This window comes from Bufo bufo, chromosome 2, assembly GCF_905171765.1.
Source record: "Bufo bufo chromosome 2, aBufBuf1.1, whole genome shotgun sequence".
NCBI classification, from domain to species: Eukaryota; Metazoa; Chordata; class Amphibia; order Anura; family Bufonidae; genus Bufo; species Bufo bufo.
This window is the reverse complement of record NC_053390.1, coordinates 21,001,945-21,020,959: the sequence shown is the minus strand read 5'-3', so window position 1 is coordinate 21,020,959 and position 19,015 is coordinate 21,001,945. Positions and strand designations below refer to the sequence as shown.

General features: G+C 46.3%; 1 protein-coding gene across 1 annotated transcript in view; it reads right to left on the bottom strand.

Moving 5' to 3' along the window:
- Positions 1 to 2,082: 2,082 nt before the first annotated feature.
- Positions 2,083 to 19,015, bottom strand: part of LOC120990650 (oocyte zinc finger protein XlCOF7.1-like) — a 58,302-nt gene continuing 41,369 nt past the window's right edge. The window contains exon 3 of the mRNA XM_040419565.1: positions 2,083 to 2,758. Within this exon, the coding sequence (XP_040275499.1) occupies positions 2,083 to 2,758 (676 nt within the window). The remainder of the gene's footprint in view (positions 2,759 to 19,015) is intronic.

The following is a 19,015-nucleotide window of genomic DNA, read 5'->3' as shown; positions in this document are numbered from 1 at the left end:
GCAGAGTGGCCATTGCGGACTCCATAGTGTGGCTGATTATTCTGTAACAGTCCTACAGGCTCACCTGAGTCAGAGGACCGCTGGCTGGAGGTAGGAGTGGAGCCCAGTGGCAAGGACCGCAGGCAGGTAGTAAGCGTGGTCAGACAATCCGGATGGCAACGGTGGTAGCAGTTCAGTAGGTAGGGATAAGGCAGAAGAGTAGTCGGTAGGCAGGCGGTGAGTCAGGGCAGGCGGCAGTAAGCGTGGTCAGACAATCCGGATGGCAACGGTGGTAGCAGTTCAGTAGGTAGGGATAAGGCAGAAGAGTAGTCGGTAGGCAATTCCTGGTCAGCAGTGGACTTCCAGCAGTAGCAGGAGCAACAGATGAGGAGAAGCTTGATCAAGGCTCAGGAGCTCAATAATCAGCAAACTGGAGTGCAAGGGGCTGGACTATATAGGGAAGTACCAGGTGTGGGGAATCAAGGGTAATGAGCAAGGCTAGGCAAGACTGAGGTTAACTAATAGGCTTCAGGGAGGAATGTCCAGAGAGGACGGTAGCCTAGTAAGCAGGGCTACCGCCTGGGATGTGGCTGGTCACGGGTTCGAATCCCGACACCCTACATCTCTGAGCTACTTTCCCGATACACCCCTACACGCACTCTCCGATCCTCACAAGACCTCCTTCTCTCCTCTTCCCACAATCGCCTCCAAGATTTCTCCTGTGCATCCCCCATACTCTGGAACTCGCTACCACAACATATCAGACTCTCACCTACAGTGGAATCCTTCAAAAGAAACCTGAAAACCCACCTCTTCAGACAAGCCTACAACCAGTGACCCTGCTGCCTCCATACCGCCATGACCAACTTCACCCACACCTACTGTGTCCTTCTCCCATACCATGTAGATTGTAAGCCCTCACGGGCAGGGCCCTCTCTCCTTCTGTACCAGTTTGTAACTCGTCTTGTTTATGATTAGTGCAATTGTCTGTATTATGTATGTATACCTTTTCTCATATGTACAGCGCTATGGAATGAATGGTGCTTTAATAATAAATAATAATAATATGTTGAATTGTGACACTACATATAATGACTGTCATTCTGAACATTGATACGGCTTCTCTCCTGTGTGACTTCTCTCATGTGTTACAAGACTGGATTTATCTGCAAAACATTTCCCACACTCTGAACACTACATATAATGACTGTCAATGGGTTCACAACACGGCATGCTATACGTCATGACAGTCGAATAAAATCCAACACTTTTGGTCGCAGGTCATATGTGACTTTCCCATGATAGAACCCAATTCAAGTGTCACAACATCCAGTGTCAGAGGTTAGAAGATCTGAGAGACTTGCTGCTTGTGAGGCTAACTGAGTCTCTCGATTCTCAGTATTGTTGTTTGGTAACGACCACACCTCTTGTCAGGTGTAGCTTGTGGTCATTGCTGCATTCCCTATTTAGTTTGATCTCACACTTCTTACCATGCGGTTGATATTTTCTGCTTGGATTTGGAAGAGTTGGTGTGTGGACCTTTCCTGTGTTCCTGCTCATCCATTTTCTATAAGATAAGTTGTACTGCTCTTTATATTTGGTTGTTCCCTTGTGCTTGTTGTTACTAGGCCTCAGGGAGATGCTGGTTCATTCACCTGGGAAGGAACCAGTTGTCTCATTCCCTGTCAGTATCTTTAGGGCTCCTAGGGTTTAGGTTCTGGCGTATGTATTTTCCCACCTTCAGGGTCTATACATGCTGATAGGAAACCCCTAAATCTGGCCCTGACTCCTAGGAGGTGACCGTTCCCCTCTCCCTAGCCTTGAGGCCTAGTTCTTTGTGTTTCCCCTTCTGTTGTTATTCTGGCGTCCCTCCCCTCCCCATTATTCGTGACAGCAAATCATGGTCAACTACGACTTCTGCAGTTTGGCAGATATTTTTTGCCGCCAAATCTCAGCTCTAAAATACCTACAAGACATAAGTTACAGACAAGTTGTGAGACTGTTCTGAGACTTGCAGTAATGTGACACATGGTGCCCAAAATTTAATGTCTGTGAATAAGATTTGTTTAAAATAATTTTTTGCTCCTATCACATTTCCCATATCTATGTGTGAATTATCTGATGTCTAACAAGAGATGATTTATGTGTAAAACATTTCCCACATTCTGAACATGAATATGGCTTCTCTTTTGTATGAATTCTCTCATGCATAACCAGATTTGATTTATGTGTAAAACATTTCCCACATTCTGAACATGAATATGGCTTCTCTTTTGTATGAATTCTCTCATGCATAACCAGATTTGATTTTTGTGTAAAACATTTCCCACATTCTGAACATGAATACGGCTTCGCTCCTGTGTGAATTATCCTATGTTTAGCAAGATATGAATATTCTGTAAAACATTTCCCACATTCTGAACATGAATATGGCTTCTCTCCTGTGTGACTTCTCTCATGTGTTACAAGACTTGATTTCTGTGTAAAACAGTTCCCACATTCTGAACATGAATATGGCTTCTCTCCTGTGTGAATTCTCTCATGTTTAGCAAGATCCGATTTCTGTCTAAAGCATTTCCCACATTCTGTACATGAATATGGCTTCTCTCCTGTGTGACTTCTCTCATGTTTTACAAGACTTGATTTCTGTGTAAAACAGTTCCCACATTCTGAACATGAATATGGCTTCTCTCCTGTGTGAATTCTCTCATGTTTAGCAAGATCCGATTTCTGTCTAAAGCATTTCCCACATTCTGAACATGAATATGGCTTCTCTCCTGTATGAATTCTTTCATGTCTAATAAGAGAGATTTTTTCTATAAAACATTTCCCACACCGTGAACATGAATATGGCTTCTCTCCTGTGTGAATTGTCTTATGTTTAGCAAGATCTGTTTTACTTGTAAAGCATTTCCCACATTCCTGCTCTGCTGTCTGAATTATTCTGTGTGTAGAAAGTCTTGATTGATCTGTACACTCTTTACCACCTTGAAACCTTTTATCCCCTTTCTGACCTGTATTTGTGGTAACAATCTGTAATTTGTCAGGAGAAGGTTCCTCATGATGAGGGGGATTATATAATAGATCTGTACTGTGAAATCCTGGGTGTACATTAAGTGTAATAAGATTTTCTTCTGAGGAGAGCTGCAGGAGATCTTTATCTTCTTCTTTATAATTTAGTGATAATATAGCTTTGCTCTTAATATTTTTACTGGAACTCTCTGTGAAAATAAAAATTGGAATTTGTGATTATTTTTCAAACTACGGCGAGGACAAACCTATAACATTCCTATTAGGCCTCATGCACACGACCGTTGTTTTGGTCCGCATCCGAGCTGCAGTTTTTGCGGCTTGGATGCGGACCCATTCACTTCAATGGGGCCGCAAAAGATGCAGACAGCACTCCGTGTGCGGTCCGCATCCGTTGATCCGTTCCGTGGTCACCAAAAAAAAATATAACCTCTCCTATTCTTGTCTGTTTTGCGGACAAGAATAGGCAGTTATATCAATGGCTGTCCGTGCCGTTCCGCAAATTTCGGAACGCACACGACGCCATCCGTGTTTTGTGGATCCGCAATTTGCGGACTGCAAAACACACAATGGTCGTGTGCATGAGGCCTTAGGCTGTAAATGGATATATGGTATAAACCAGCTCTGCCTCTAATGCCACCAGATGTAAGGTAGCTATCGTATAAGTCAGTGTCCGACCTTTTAAACTGGTCTCGAGACATGACTTGGATAATGATTAAGTTATTACCTGCTGCTGGAAAACTCACACTGGTCAGTACATGATGAGAGATCTCCTTCCTCCAGCAGCAGGTTCAGTGTGTAATTACAGCTTCTAATTCCTTCTGCTGTTATTTTACTGCAGCCTGGACTAAGCTTGTGTGAGACAGCAGCAGCGGGGGAGGAGGTACACTGAGAGGAGCACGTCACTTAGGCCCCTTTCACACGAGTTAGTATTCCGCGCGGGTGCAATGCGTGATGCGAACGCATTGCACCCGCACGGAATCCGGACCCATTCATTTCAATGAGGCTGTGTACATGTGCGTTGGTTTTCACGCATCACTTGAGTGTTGTGTGAAAATCGTAGCATGTTCTATATTCTGCGTTTTTCACGCAACGCTGGCCCCATAGAAGTGATTGGAGCTGCGTGAAAATCGCATCGCATCCGCAAGCAAGTGTTGCTTGTATACATTCAGTTTCTTATCACGCGCATGAAAAACGCATCAAAAAACGCAATAAAAACTGAACAATTGAACGCGATCGCAGGCAAAACTGAAATCGTGCAGTTTTCACTGAATGCAATCGCAATACATCCGGACCTAATCCGGACACGCTCGTCGGCTGTTTCACACGAGTGGATCCCGCGCGTGTCATCCGCAGCGTGAAAGACAGCCAAGCAGCGCTGCAGACTGCAGAGACACGGAGCAGTAACATGATTGATGATGCTCCGTGCCTCTCTGTGACCTTTTTACTACAAAATCACAATGAGATAAAGTTGTCACCGTGATTTTGTAGTAAAAAGATCACAGAGAGGCACGGAGCATCATCAGTCATGTTACTACTCCGTGTCTCTGCAGTCCACAACGCGGCTAGGTAGTCTTTCACGCTGCGGATGACACACGTGGGATCCGCTCGTGTGAAACAGCCCTTAAGGAACAGATGTACACTGGGAAGGCACTGAGTGAGAAACGAAAATGGAAAATCACTTTGACCTCAAAGGGTTAAGACTCTGAAGTCTGTATAGCCGCCTAAGGGCCGCACAGTCCCCAGATCTCAGGTTTATAGACATCTGTAGGATGCAGTGGAATAGACAGAGTGAGGTCATCAATCAGAACCTGTAATAAAGGTCTCCAGCACCTTGTTGGGTCCATTACACTAAGAATTCAGGATGTTCTAAGGCTACTTTCACACTCGCATTTTGGCTTTCCGTTTCTGAGATCCGTCATGGGCTCTCACCAGAGGTCCAAAACGGATCAGTTTTGCCCTAATGCATTCTGAATAGAAAAGGATCCGCTCATAATGCATCAGTTTGCCCTCCGATCAATCTCCATTCAGCTCTGGAGGCGGACACCAAAATGTTGCCTGCAGCTTTTTTCTCTCCGCTTGACGAAACTGAGCCAATCAGTAACATAGCCAAGACGGGTCCGTCATGAACTCCATTGAAAGTCAATTGGAGACGGATCCGTTTTCTATTGTGCCAGATAAAACGGATCCGTCCCCATTGACTTGCATTGTGTGCCAGGACGGATCCGTTTTCTCTGACACAATTTGGCCCAATAGAAAACGGATCCGTCTCCCATTGACTTTCAATGGAGTTCATGACGGATCCGTCTTGGCTATGTTACAGATAATACAAACGGATTCGTTCATGACGGATGCATGCGGTTGTATTATGGTAACGAATCAGTTTTTGAAGATCCATGACGGATCCGCCTAAAAAGGAGTGTGAAAGTAGCCCAAGGCTGTGATGGCGAACCTCCGGCACACCGGCTGTGGTAAAACTACAAGTCCCAAGATGCACACTTGCTTGGCTGTTCTCAGAGCTCCATAGAAAATAATGGAGCATGCTGGGAGTTGTAGTTTCACCACAGCTGGAGTACCGGAGGTTAGCCACAACTGTTCTAAGGGGAACGAGGGTCCTATCAAGAATTAAGAAGGTGGAGCTAATGACGTGTCCTGTGAGTGCAGGTGACCATCACTGAGACGTCTGTGTCTGTACAAAAATCACATGTGACATCAGAGCTTCCTGATCATCATGGAGCGGAGGACAGGAGTGCACCGAAAGGAAGGAAAAAACACAACAACCAAACAGCTTTAACCCCTTAATGACTAGGCTAGTTGTCATTTAACGACCAATTTTTTCTTTCTTGCAATGGAACCATTTACATGTAATTTATGGTTTAGCTTTTATAAGCCCCAGCAATTGTATTGTGTTTTGCTGTTCTCTTTGGCGTTCTGTCATAAAGGGAGTTTAAAGAAATGCCGAGCACTAAGATCTACCTGAAAATTTAGGTCAGAAGCAGATAGTAAAACAGCTGGCTTTTGTTCCAGGAGATGAGCTAGCATGTGAAGCTGAGTTCCATCTACAGTCGTGGCCAAAAGTTTTAAGAATTACATAAATATTGGAAATTGGAAAAGTTGCTGCTTAAGTTTTTATAATAGCAATTTGCATATACTCCAGAATGTTATGAAGAGTGATCAGATGAATTGCATAGTCCTTCTTTGCCATGAAAATTAACTTAATCCCAAAAAAACCTTTCCACTGCATTTCATTGCTGTCATTAAAGGACCTGCTGAGATCATTTCAGTAATCGTCTTGTTAACTCAGGTGAGAATGTTGACGAGCACAAGGCTGGAGATCATTATGTCAGGCTGATTGGGTTAAAATGGCAGACTTGACATGTTAAAAGGAGGGTGATGCTTGAAATCATTGTTCTTCCATTGTTAACCATGGTGACCTGCAAAGAAACGCGTGCAGCCATCATTGCGTTGCATAAAAATGGCTTCACAGGCAAGGATATTGTGGCTACTAAGATTGCACCTCAATCAACAATTTATAGGATCATCAAGAACATCAAGGAAAGAGGTTCAATTCTTGTTAAGAAGGCTTCAGGGCGTCCAAGAAAGTCCAGCAAGCGCCAGGATCGTCTCCTAAAGAGGATTCAGCTGCGGGATCGGAGTGCCACCAGTGCAGAGCTTGCTCAGGAATGGCAGCAGGCAGGTGTGAGCGCATCTGCACGCACAGTGAGGCGAAGACTTTTGGAAGATGGCCTGGTGTCAAGAAGGGCAGCAAAGAAGCCACTTCTCTCCAAAAAAACATCAGGGACAGATTGATCTTCTGCAGAAAGTTTGGTGAATGGACTGCTGAGGACTGGGGCAAAGTCATATTCTCCGATGAAGCCTCTTTCCGATTGTTTGGGACATCTGGAAAAAGGCTTGTCCGGAGAAGAAAAGGTGAGCGCTACCATCAGTCCTGTGTCATGCCAACAGTAAAGCATCCTGAGACCATTCATGTATGGGGTTGCTTCTCATCCAAGGGAGTGGGCTCACTCACAATTTTGCCCAAAAACACAGCCATGAATAAAGAATGGTACCAAAACACCCTCCAACAGCAACTTCTTCCAACAATCCAACAACAGTTTGGTGAAGAACAATGCATTTTCCAGCACGATGGAGCACCGTGCCATAATGCAAAAGTGATAACTAAGTGGCTCGGGGACCAATACGTTGACATTTTGGGTCCATGGCCTGGAAACTCCCAAGATCTTAATCCCATTGAGAACTTGTGGTCAATCCTCAAGAGGCGGGTGGACAAACAAAAACCCACTAATTCTGACAAACTCCAAGAAGTGATTATGAAAGAATGGGTTGCTATCAGTCAGGAATTGGCCCAGAAGTTGATTGAGAGCATGCCCAGTCGGATTGCAGAGGTCCTGAAAAAGAAGGGCCAACACTGCAAATACTGACTCTTTGCATAAATGTCATGTAATTGTCAATAAAAGCCTTTGAAACGTATGAAGTGCGTGTAATTATATTTCACTACATCACAGAAACAACTGAAACAAATATCTAAAAGCAGTTTAGCAGCAAACTTTGTGAAAACTAATATTTGTGTCATTCTCAAAACTTTTGGCCACGACTGTATACACTGCACATGACGGCTCTTACCCTGTGATATAAGAGGCTGGTGTTCCTCCATTACATGTCACTGCACACACGTGTATACACTGCACATGACGGCTCTTACCTTGTGATATAAGAGGCTGGTGCTCCTCCATCATGGCCTCCTTGTACAGATCCTTGTGTCCTTCTATATACTCCCACTCCTCCATGGAGAAATAGACAGTGACGTCCTGACACCTTATAGGAACCTGACAACACAATGACACCGTCATCACCCAGACCCCTCCAGTGCTGTTACTGGAGAATTTCCCAGCATTCCCAGCAGTGTCACCTCTCCAGTCAGCAGCTCCATCATCTTGTGGGTGAGCTCTAGGATCTTCTGCTCATGTATCAGGGGGTGAGGGGGAGGCTCTATGATGGGGGGAGGGGTCCTGCTCCACCCTCCTGACTCCTGGAGATGGATGATGGGAGTCACACAGTCCCCCGATGTCTTCTTCAGTATTGTGTACTCCTGTGGATGGAGAGACACTTAGGGAATAAACCCTTCAGGGGCCATGTGCTCTCCTCCGGCCCTCTCCTCCTGGTACACCGTGCCTACTTACCTTCTCATGGGTCCTACAACATGACTATTGGTCACTGGTCACATGACACATCACTCACCATACTGGGGGCTGATCTTCAGGTTCTCCGTCACTTGGAAGGTCTGGAGGCCATTCTCCAGGACCCTGGACTCTTCCTATCACTTCCTATGATGGATTCTCCTTCCCGATGTCTGACTTGTTACAGAATACAATACAGAGGAGAGAAATCTAGAAAAGTTTACCTCTCCGCTCAGCAGGGAGATAATCTCCAAGGTGAGGTCTAATATTCTTCTGCTGATCTCCTTCCTGTCCATCCTTGGTGGTCATTCAGGAGAAGAGGAGAGAACTGGAGGAGCTGGAGGCTTCTAGTACTGCAGGCGCCTTTATGAGAAGAGGAGAGGAAATCATCCAGGGGACAAGACCAGATGTCACCTCCAGAACCGCACTTCCTGAGCCTGGAGGGGCCCCGCTTCTCAGAGCCCCCACCACATGGATTCCAGGGCCCCCAACATGGAGATTTCTGGTGGCTCCACAGGAGATAAATGTCTGATAGATGCAGGTGCTCAGCTGTGTCCACAACTCCTAGAGAAGAGACTGGAGAGAGCTGAGCTCAGGCCGGGCCCCGCTCCATTCATTCTCCTCCTGGTGGCAGGGGCCCCTCACCAGGACAGTCAGGGGCCAGAGAATGATGACAACCCCCACTATGCCCACTACTCCTCCCCCCATCATACTAAGCTGAGGAACGGAGAAGGATTCCTTGTGTGTAATGGAGGAGAATCTCCAGAGGTGACATGTCTGAGCTCTCCACCACACTGTCTCCTCACAGCTCATCTTACCTGCAGGCTGGAGGAATGGCTGATACCAGAGAGAACAAGAGCCCTGACTACCGACCAGGACCTGCCCAGTATCTGCTGCACTGCAAGAGCTGAAGGACCTGGGGTGACGTCATCGTCATGTGATCAGTGCAGGGGGCGGAGCTCAGGAAAGGAGGTTGTGAAGGACCTGGGGTGACGTCACCGTCATGTGATCAGTGCAGTGGGCGGGGCTAATCAGTGGTGAGGAGAAGTAGTGGTGAAGGACCTGGGGTGATGTCACCATCATGTGATCCGTGTAGGGGGCGTGGCTCTGCAGTTGTGAGTATAACAGGTGGTGAAGGACCTGCCCAGTATCTGCTGCGGTAGATGCTAGAGTGGAGTTGTTAGAAGGAGGTCTGTGACGTCACTGGTCACATGCTCCTTCATGGTCACATGACAAACCGGCAGCAGCTTGTGGAAGGAGGAGGGGCTGTGTGTAAGGAGCCCAGTGAGGGGGGATGTGCTGCAGTCCTGGAGGACACAGAGCTTCATGAGGGGCGGCATATGGAGCTCATATATGAGGGGCAGGTGGAGGAGCACTCAGGGGCCGTGGGGTTAATGGAGTGGAACCTGGTGCCATTACGGGGTTTATAGTACAGATCCGGGTGTATTCTGGGGACATGAGGGTGCAGAACCGAGGCCGGGGACCTTTATGGGGTGTAAATCTGTGAGGGGGGGGGGGATGTGGTGTATTCTGGGGATATGAAGGTGCAGATCTTTGGTGAGGGTCTTCATTGGAAGTAAGGTGTGATGTCAGTGGTCATGTGACTTTGCTGCTACTTATGTTGGGGAGAGCTATGGGTAGCGGGCACAGATGGCGATCTGTGTGCTGGAGGGGGGGGTGGCAGAGATGGCCACCTGTGTGCTGGGGGGGGCGGGCAGAGATGGCCACCTGTGTGCTGGGGGGGGCGGGCAGAGATGGCCACCTGTGTGCTGGGGGGGGGCGGGCAGAGATGGCCACCTGTGTGCTGGGGGGGGGCGGGCAGAGATGGCCACCTGTGTGCTGGGGGGGGCGGGCAGAGATGGCCACCTGTGTGCTGGGGGGGGCGGGCAGAGATGGCCACCTGTGTGCTGGGGGGGGGCGGGCAGAGATGGCCACCTGTGTGCTGGGGGGGGGCGGGCAGAGATGGCCACCTGTGTGCTGGGGGGCAGTGATGATGACCTGTTCGGGGGGGCAGTACTGTCTGTACCTTGGGAACAGTTCGCCGGAGAGGCCTGAGCAGCGGTCGGTGGGTGTGGGGTGCAGACAATGGTGTATATCTTATGTCAGGTCTGTGTGAGAGAAGGGGCACATGGTGAGGATTGTGTGTTTTGTAGGACACCTGATCAGACAGTAGGACTTGGGGGAGCCGTGTAGCTAGATGGGGTGACCTGGGGGTGCAGTACCTGGTCTCGGGGCATATGGGGTCAGCGGGGAGTATTGTGTGGGAGCAATTAAGATCAGACGAGGAGATCAGGAGTCACGAGTGCGGTGACACGTGGGGAGTCCAGGCTCTGTGGGGGCAGTGTGTTTGTGTGGGAAGAAAAAAGTCAGTGGGGACTGTGAGGGATGTGACTCCATCTTTGTGTCTGCAGCGGCCATTTTACATTGTACGACCTTTTTTGAAATTAATAGATCAGTGACTTTTTGCATGTTAATTTCTGCAGATGCTGGAAGGAGTAACTTAGCCCCCACTTTTGCTATTCTTGAGAAAAGTAAACTGCTTGGTGTGACATATATCTACTTCCTGTATTCTGAAAGGTATGTCTCTGCGGTTAACTGACACTTACATCTTCTGTTTCATAAGCATTTTTATATATGTCTAGATGTTTTGTGATAAGTGTGGGGGTGTATAACCGAAACTGGCCCTAATGATGAGTATTTGCCTTCCATAAAAATAAAATAAACAGAGACTTGTTTGAATACAGCCTTGATGATTGTATTATTTAATTCCTCTGAGTACTCTACCTATTTGCCATAATAATTTGAAACTCGGCATAAATCAGAGTAGGGGTCTTTGCCCTGACAATTCTTTGGCGCCTAACATGGGGCTTGACCAGTGGACTCTTGACCCTGCAATTCCGGCCACGACGGGAGGAGAACTGGACTCACAGATAAAATATACAGCGCTGTAAGGTAAGAACTTTATTCTTACACAATATATCTGTGTTTCCCGTATCTTCAACCGGGTCCGAGGCAGCAGGTCTATTGAAGTCTTACTGACGGTGAAGCCTATTATGGTAAGAACCTATTTATGCTGAGATATGGAATTTGATTGGTTTTGGTCTTGGGAAACATATGGATTGGTCATTGGTGGTGTTATGTGTATTGGTTGGATTTTGTATCGTATCACAGAAAATGCCCGTAGAGGAAATGGTTAACCGTGGAGTCCTCTATATTGTCTTAACACTTTCTCAGAGATTTCCTATCTGTAATATAGTTGATACACTAACAGGAGATTAGTGAGGATGTCGCTATAAGGAAGCAGATAGATGGTTGTTGAAATTTCAACTAAATATTTCAGATGTCTGGTAGAGAAATTCTTAACACATAGACATGGGCAATACACAGAGTATACCGGAGGGGTACAAATTAGCCAAACACATAGTCGAAGATGTAGAAGGAAAACAAGACAAGAAAAAGACAGAGAAGGTGTTACAGAGGACGGCTATGAAACATGGTCATTTAGGTTCTGAAGTTTGGGAAAGATTCAAAAGAACACATAGTGGTTGGATGAAGGATCAGGAATGTGTGGAATGTTGGTGTCGGGCAGCAGAGAAAGTTGGTGTCGGGCAGCATTTGGAGGAAATATGTATTATGACACCAATGTGAAAAAGGATGACGTGGATGAACTGAAAGACAAAAAGTGTCCAGTACCCTGTGCTCCACCGCCCTCTTATCCGATGGTCACGGGTGGCCTGGGATACTGGACATGCAGTGTTTGTGGAAATCAGGATGGACTGTACCCACTGACTATCAGAACACGTTTTATTCCACGACTACCAGCACCACCACCAGTTGACGGGGCCTCAGACCGAGTAGACGGGACAGACAATCAGGCTCCCCAAGCCCCACCAGTGAGAGGTCAGTATGAACAATACATACTGTCATATTTACCTTGGAGTCCTAAGGATCAGATGGGACTTTTAGGTAGAATTCCTGACCCATTGACAAGACCTATGTCTGCCCACCGTATGTTACAACAGCTATAAGCCACATATAGGGCAACATGGGCTGACTTAAATGACTTAGTGGCCTAAAAAATGGGAGTATCACCATATAACCCTCTAAAAGAACAGTTACTGGCTGAAAGGGTAAAACCTGACCAGTCCTCATGGTCTGACTGGGAAAAGGCTGACGCATTGGGCATAGAATATTTTGGCAGATGGGCCAGGACAAAGGAAGATGACAGCGCCCGTAGTTTAAAATGCGTAATATAGGAGACTAAAGAAGACGTAATGGCATTTGAGTCTAGACTATGGACAATGTGGACAGACATGGGTTGGGATACCACTGGACCTATGGGACAGAAGTTATTGACATCTGCTTTCATGGAGGGACTGAGACCTGCCCTCCAGACAAAACTGAAGGCATGTAAGCCTGAATGGAGGGTGAAGGCACTACCTCAGTTAGTTGCTGCTGCTAAGGGTTTAGAACTAGACATGTCCACTACCAAATCCTCAAAAATCAATATGGTACAAGGACAACAGAGACCATGTTCTGGTCAACAGGGACAGACCAGACACAGGAGGGGTGACTTCAGATGTTACAATTGTGGAAAAACCTGGTCTCATACGCAGACATTGCCGGTTACCCCCTCAAGAACAACAGTTGAACCCACAGAACCAGAGTTCAGTGCACACCCCTGGTCCGGTGACCTCACAATAGGAAGTTGGCAACCCCGTGTCCTTATCTGCCATGACCACGGCGACCGAAGGTTGCCGGATCAAAATACCAGTTCAGGTGGGCAATCGGCAGGTTCCCTTTTTAGTTGACACGGGGGCAGCCAAAACCGTAATAAATCCAGATTATGTGAAACCATGGCAGATAAGTGGACAACGTGTACCCGCCTCAGGGTTCATGGGGGTAGTTGTTTTTGTTCCTGAAACTATACCGATGAAGTTGAAAATCAAAAATAGTACAGTGGTGACTCAGGGCTCTTTCAGACTTGCGTTCTTTTGTTCCGGCATAGAGTTCCGTCGTCGGGGCTCTATGCCGGAAGAATCCTGATCAGGATTATCCCCATGCATTCTGAATGGAGAGAAATCCGTTCAGGATGCATCAGGATGTCTTCAGTTCCGGAACGGAACGTTTTTTGGCCGGAGAAAATACCGCAGCATGCTGCGCTTTTTGCTCCGGTCAAAATTCCTGAACACTTGCCGCATCGACTGATCCGGAATAATAGCCCATTAAAATGTATTATTCCGGATCCGTCCTAACATCTTCAGTTGTTACGACGCAACGACGGATCCGGAAGTTGCGTCTGCGCCAGGAAGTAGGAAGGTCTTGGCTGGCGCGATAACTTCCACAGACAACCCGCGCGGGAGAATACAGGTCGTGAAAGCAGCTCCTGGAGGTGAGTATTGTGTGTGTTTGTCCCTGGGAAAAAACATTAACTACATGCATCTATTATGTCCTAGACATAGTAGATGCATGTAGGAGGCAGAAAAAGAATGTTGGGGGTAGTAGTCCCCTTGGGAATGCTGCCCCCAGTACCCACCGTGCAGTTACCCCAGCTGCAGTCCCAAGTGCTTTTGCTTTGGGAATGCAGCTGGGGTGACTGCATGGAGGATGTTGGGGGTAGTAGTCCCCTGGGGAATGCTGCCCCCAGCACCCACCGTGCAGTCACCCCAGCTGAAGTCCCAGACTGCATGGAGAACGTTGGAGGTAGTAGTCCCCTGGGGAATGCTGCCCCCAGCACCCACCGTGCAGTTACCCCAGCTGCAGTCCCAAGTGCTTTTGCTTTGGGAATGCAGCTGGGGTGACTGCATGGAGGATGTTGGGGGTAGTAGTCCCCCGGTTACGGTGTTACTGTTGTTTAATATTAATTTTCATATTTTTGGTCTCATTGTTTAGGTTATATTTTTTGCGAGAGAGACCTGATAGTGTCCGAAAATATGTCCAGTGAGTATCATTTTCGAGGGATTTTTTTTTCAATGATTCAAAATAAATTGTTTAATTATTTTAAATTGTTTCAATAGGCTATTCAAGCGAGTCCGGGAACTCTCCTCCAAGCCAACGAGTTCGCTTGGATACGGTATGTCATGTTTAAAAGCTTTATTTTATTATCCCATGTCCAAAATATTAATGTTTTTTTTTTCTTTCACAGCAATCGTCAACGGAGGAGAGGTGTTCCGGACCTGCTCCGCCAACGGGAGAGGAGGAAGTCGGGGGTGGACACCATGAAGCGGTAAATTTTATTAAACATTTTTGGTTTTTTTTTAAATTATTTTAAAAAAAAATTGAGTATTAAGTTTGATATTCTTTTATTTTAGTCTAATCCTACTGTTGCCTCAAGAGGTCGTCAGCAACCATCCACAATGCGCCGGGGAGCACGCGGCGGTCGGGGACGTGTGAGTATATCTCAGTATTGAATCTTGTTATCATATGTGTATATTATTTTTTATTTTTTTATTTATTAATTTATTTTCTCATTTATTTAGGGTTCAAGGGCCTCTGCCAGAACGGATGAGGAGGAATTATCCGGATTCTATATTGATAATAAACTCCTCATCCATCTGGTGGAGGAACGCGTCCCACTCTGGGACCATACCGACCGCCGCCATGCAGATCATCGCCTGACCCGGAGTCTGTGGATGGAGATTTGTTGCAAAATACTTCCGGATTGGGACGACCTCAGTGAAGGCCAACAAGAAGATTGCAGTAAGTAGCCTTAAATTTTTTTAATTGATTAGTTATCAGTCAAACTGCGGCCCTCCAGCTGTTGCTAAACTACAACTCCCAGCATGCCCTATCCAGGCATGTCAGGGGTAGTAGTTTTGCAACAGCTGTAGGGCTGCAGTTTGGTAATGCCTGTAATTTGAGAGTAATGTTTATTTTTATATTTTTCAGAGACGTCAGTCATGGTGCGATGGCGCTCAATAAGGGACCGCTATAAGAAAGATTATAACGAGGAGGTCAATCGCCCGAGTGGGTCTGGCGGAACCCGCCGGCAGTCGTACCGCTATGCGGCTGCCCTAGGGTTCCTACGTAGAACCCTAGAGCTGCGAAGGTAAGTAAAAAATCCATCTAAGGGCTCTTTCACACTTGCGTTGTCCGGATCCGGCATGTACTCCATTTGCCGGAATTACACGCCGGATCCGGAAAAACGCAAGTGAACTGAAAGCATTTGAAGACGGATCCGTCTTCAAAATGCGTTCAGTGTTACTATGGCAGCCAGGACGCTATTAAAGTCCTGGTTGCCATAGTAGTAGGGGGGGAGCAGTATACTTACCGTCCGTGCGGCTCCCGGGGCGCTCCAGAGTGACGTCAGAGTGCCCCATGCGCATGGATGACGTGTCCATGCGATCACGTCATCCATACGCGTGGGGCGCCCTGACGTCACTCTGAAGCGCCTGGGGAGCCGCACGGACGGTAAGTATACTGCTCCCCCGCTCCCCACTACACTTTACCATGGCTGCCAGGGCTTTAGCGTCTTGGCAGCCATGGTAACCATTCAGAAAAAGCTAAACGTCGGATCCGGCAATGCGCCGAAACGACGTTTAGCTTAAGGCCGGATTAATGCCTTTCAATGGGCATTAATTCCGGATCCGGCCTTGCGGCAAGTGTTCAGGATTTTTGGCTGAAGCAAAAAGCGCAGAATGCTGCTGTATTTTCTCCGGCCAAAAAACGTTGCGGTCCGGAACTGAAGACATCCTGATGCATCCTGAACGGATTTCTCTCCATTCAGAATGCATTAGGATGAAACTTATCAGGATTCTTCCGGCATAGAGCCCCGACGACGGAACTCTATGCCGGAAGAAAAGAACGCAAGTGTGAAAGAGCCCAAAATGGTAAAATGTAGAAGTAGATTTTAAAAACATGCTAATTTTTTTTTTTTTTTAAACAGAACAACTAGCAGTACTCGGGCGCCAGAACCTCCTCGTGAAAGTGATCAAGAGGCGGTCCCTGCTGAGCTGCCACCCGCGGATCCCTCTCCACCTCGTCCAGCACCTGGTCAGGATCCAAATCGTCCTCTACTGGTACCCTCTGGTGACGCAACAATGGCTGTTATGGCGCCACTTTTTGAGGCGTTGATGCGTCGCCAGAGGGCCGGTAGAAGCCACCAAGCTGATTATGAAGACCTCACAAGGCTCTTGTATGAGACCTTGTGTGGTTACAGCCATAGGATTGTAGCCATGGAGGCCGAGCTGAGAAGTCTGCGGGAGTGTGTGGCGCAGTTTTCTCAGCCGGGCCCGCTACAAACCTATTGGCCATCAGTTAATCAGCTGGTGGCGGACTTCACGACCGACCAGGTGCTGGAGTTCAGACGTAGGGTGGAGGATGCGGTGTGGGATTTGAGACACCGCACAACTTCCGTCCCCCACCCACCGACCTATCCCACGTCCCATTCCTATCCCCCATCCCAACCTCCTCACCCCTTCCAACCTCCAACCCGTCCACCTCAACCACCTCCCCATTCTCCAAACCCCAAGCCTTTTCACCACTGTTCTCTCTCCTCCTAACTATTTTCAACCATCAACTTTCACCACTCCTTCTTCGCTGGCTCGGGCAACTCCTTCACCCAATTCCCCATCCCGGTTGCATACTCCCGCTGTCTCTCCTCCCACATCGCACATTTCTATGTCCACCAGAACATACGAAGGTCGAGAGGGATCAAGCCATGCACCTTCTTCCACCCCCCAACCTCCTCCTCAAAATCCTCAATACCGGGATTTGTGATTTTGTTGATTTTATTTTTATATATATATATATTTTTTTTTTTTTTTTTTTTAAACAGTAAAAATCTGTTAAACGTTTTTATGTGTCCTTGTGTTTATTTACTAAAATAAAAATATACCTGACATGCTCTCCCACCGCTTGGTGAGCAACACTGGAACCGTGTCGCTCTCCGGTCGGGGGGAGAGTGTGTGTTGGATAAAGGCCTGACATGCTCTCCCACCGCTTGGAGAGCGACACTGCAACTGTGTTGCTCTAAAGGCGGGGGGAGAGGGTGTGTTGGATAAAGACCTGACATGCTCTCCCACCGCTTGGGGAGCCAGCCAATGATGGTGTCTACTCATGCGGTGATAAGAGTTTTTTTTTAAAATAATTTAAATTATTTATAAAGAAACACCATACTACTATATTAATTTGAAAAAGTTAATAAACTTTATTATTGAACAATTTTTGTCAAACAAACAGGAAAATATTTCAATATTATACATTCTGGTCCTGCCACTGTAAACGTCCAGCATCTGAGCTAAAGTAGGCAGCAAATGAATCGTGCATGGCGGACACCGCCACAGTACCACGTGGTCCAAAAGTTGCAATACTTGGCATTTGGCTGCCATTGATTATTCGCTCAATGGCGGGTTCTTTAGTCCGTAGGAAATTGTGAAGTACAACCCCACACTTTACCACTTCGTCTACAGTGTCGATCTTCAACTGAATAGGTTTTGCAAACACTCTCCATTTAGAAACAAGGATCCCAAAGGTGCACTCGACCATTCTTCGTGCCCTTGTTAATCGATAATTGAAAATTTGTTTGGTGGCATCCAATCCAAGGCTTGAGTAAGGTTTTATCAGGTTTCCAGAAATTTGGAAAGCTTCATCACCCACCAATACGTATGGCAGTGGTGGACTGTTGGTTCCAGGCATAGGTTCAGGAAGTGGAAAGTCAAATTGCCTATTGTACACGCTCCGTCCCATGAAAGAGTTTTTGAAAATCATGGAATCATTGGTGCGGCCATATGCACCAATATCAACTGCTGCAAACCGGTACTCCGCATCAGCTATGGCCATTAAAACAATTGAAAAATATTTTTTATAATTATATTCTGATCTGGTACCTGGCGGCTTTATAATACGGATATGTTTTCCGTCCACTGCGCCGACACAATGCGGAAATTGACACACCTCGTAAAAAAAATTTTCAATTTGTAGCCATCTCTGCTGATTGGGAGTAGGTATAAACTCCTCATGCAGTTGCTCCCATAAAACTTGACACGTTTCTTTTACAATTGTTGAAATTCCAAGCCGGAAATTATAGTGTAGCAAGGTGAAACTGTCACCTGTAGCCAGAAAGCTGATGAAAAAAAATAAAATATTGATTATTAATTTTAAATACATAAAAATTATATATTATGGATTTGTCAAATTTGATCTGGCCTGAATGACTATAATTATCAAAAATATCCTTTTGAGTAAAATTTTTCTATACTTGAAAGGATCAATATATATTTACTCCAAGTAATATTTTTATAAAATACGGACAGATTAGTATAGCTGCTATAAAAATTATAACTGAAATATAAATACTAAACAACACATATAAATAATTAAAATTAATATATCTATATGTCATTATCTTACCGGATGGTCAACATGAGTCGTTCTGTTGGTGACACACTCCTGCGGAAAAACTTATCCATTCTTGCCAGTCTCGGTGATACTCGGTCTAGGAGGTCATCAAAGGTAGCCATATTCATACGGAAATAGTTATTAAATTTTTCGGGATAATGACGTAATTCCGGGTACAGGACTTCAAATGCTCCTTCAGTAATCCGTGCTGATGATATTGGATGAACCCAATACCGACGAAGACGACGGCGACGTCTATCTCGCTCTTGTTTCCTCCATCTTGAAACCAAGATCAGGGCTTTGAAAGCAAACTCTTGTTCAGGCATCATCCTGGCGACAATCCTAAGCAGAATCTGAGCTAGTCACCTAGGTTAACTTTTTATAGACCAAAATATTTGCATATTTTATTGTTTGTACAACTTTAAATTTAATTTCTGATAAGAATTATTTTACATACCGGATCCGCTCAT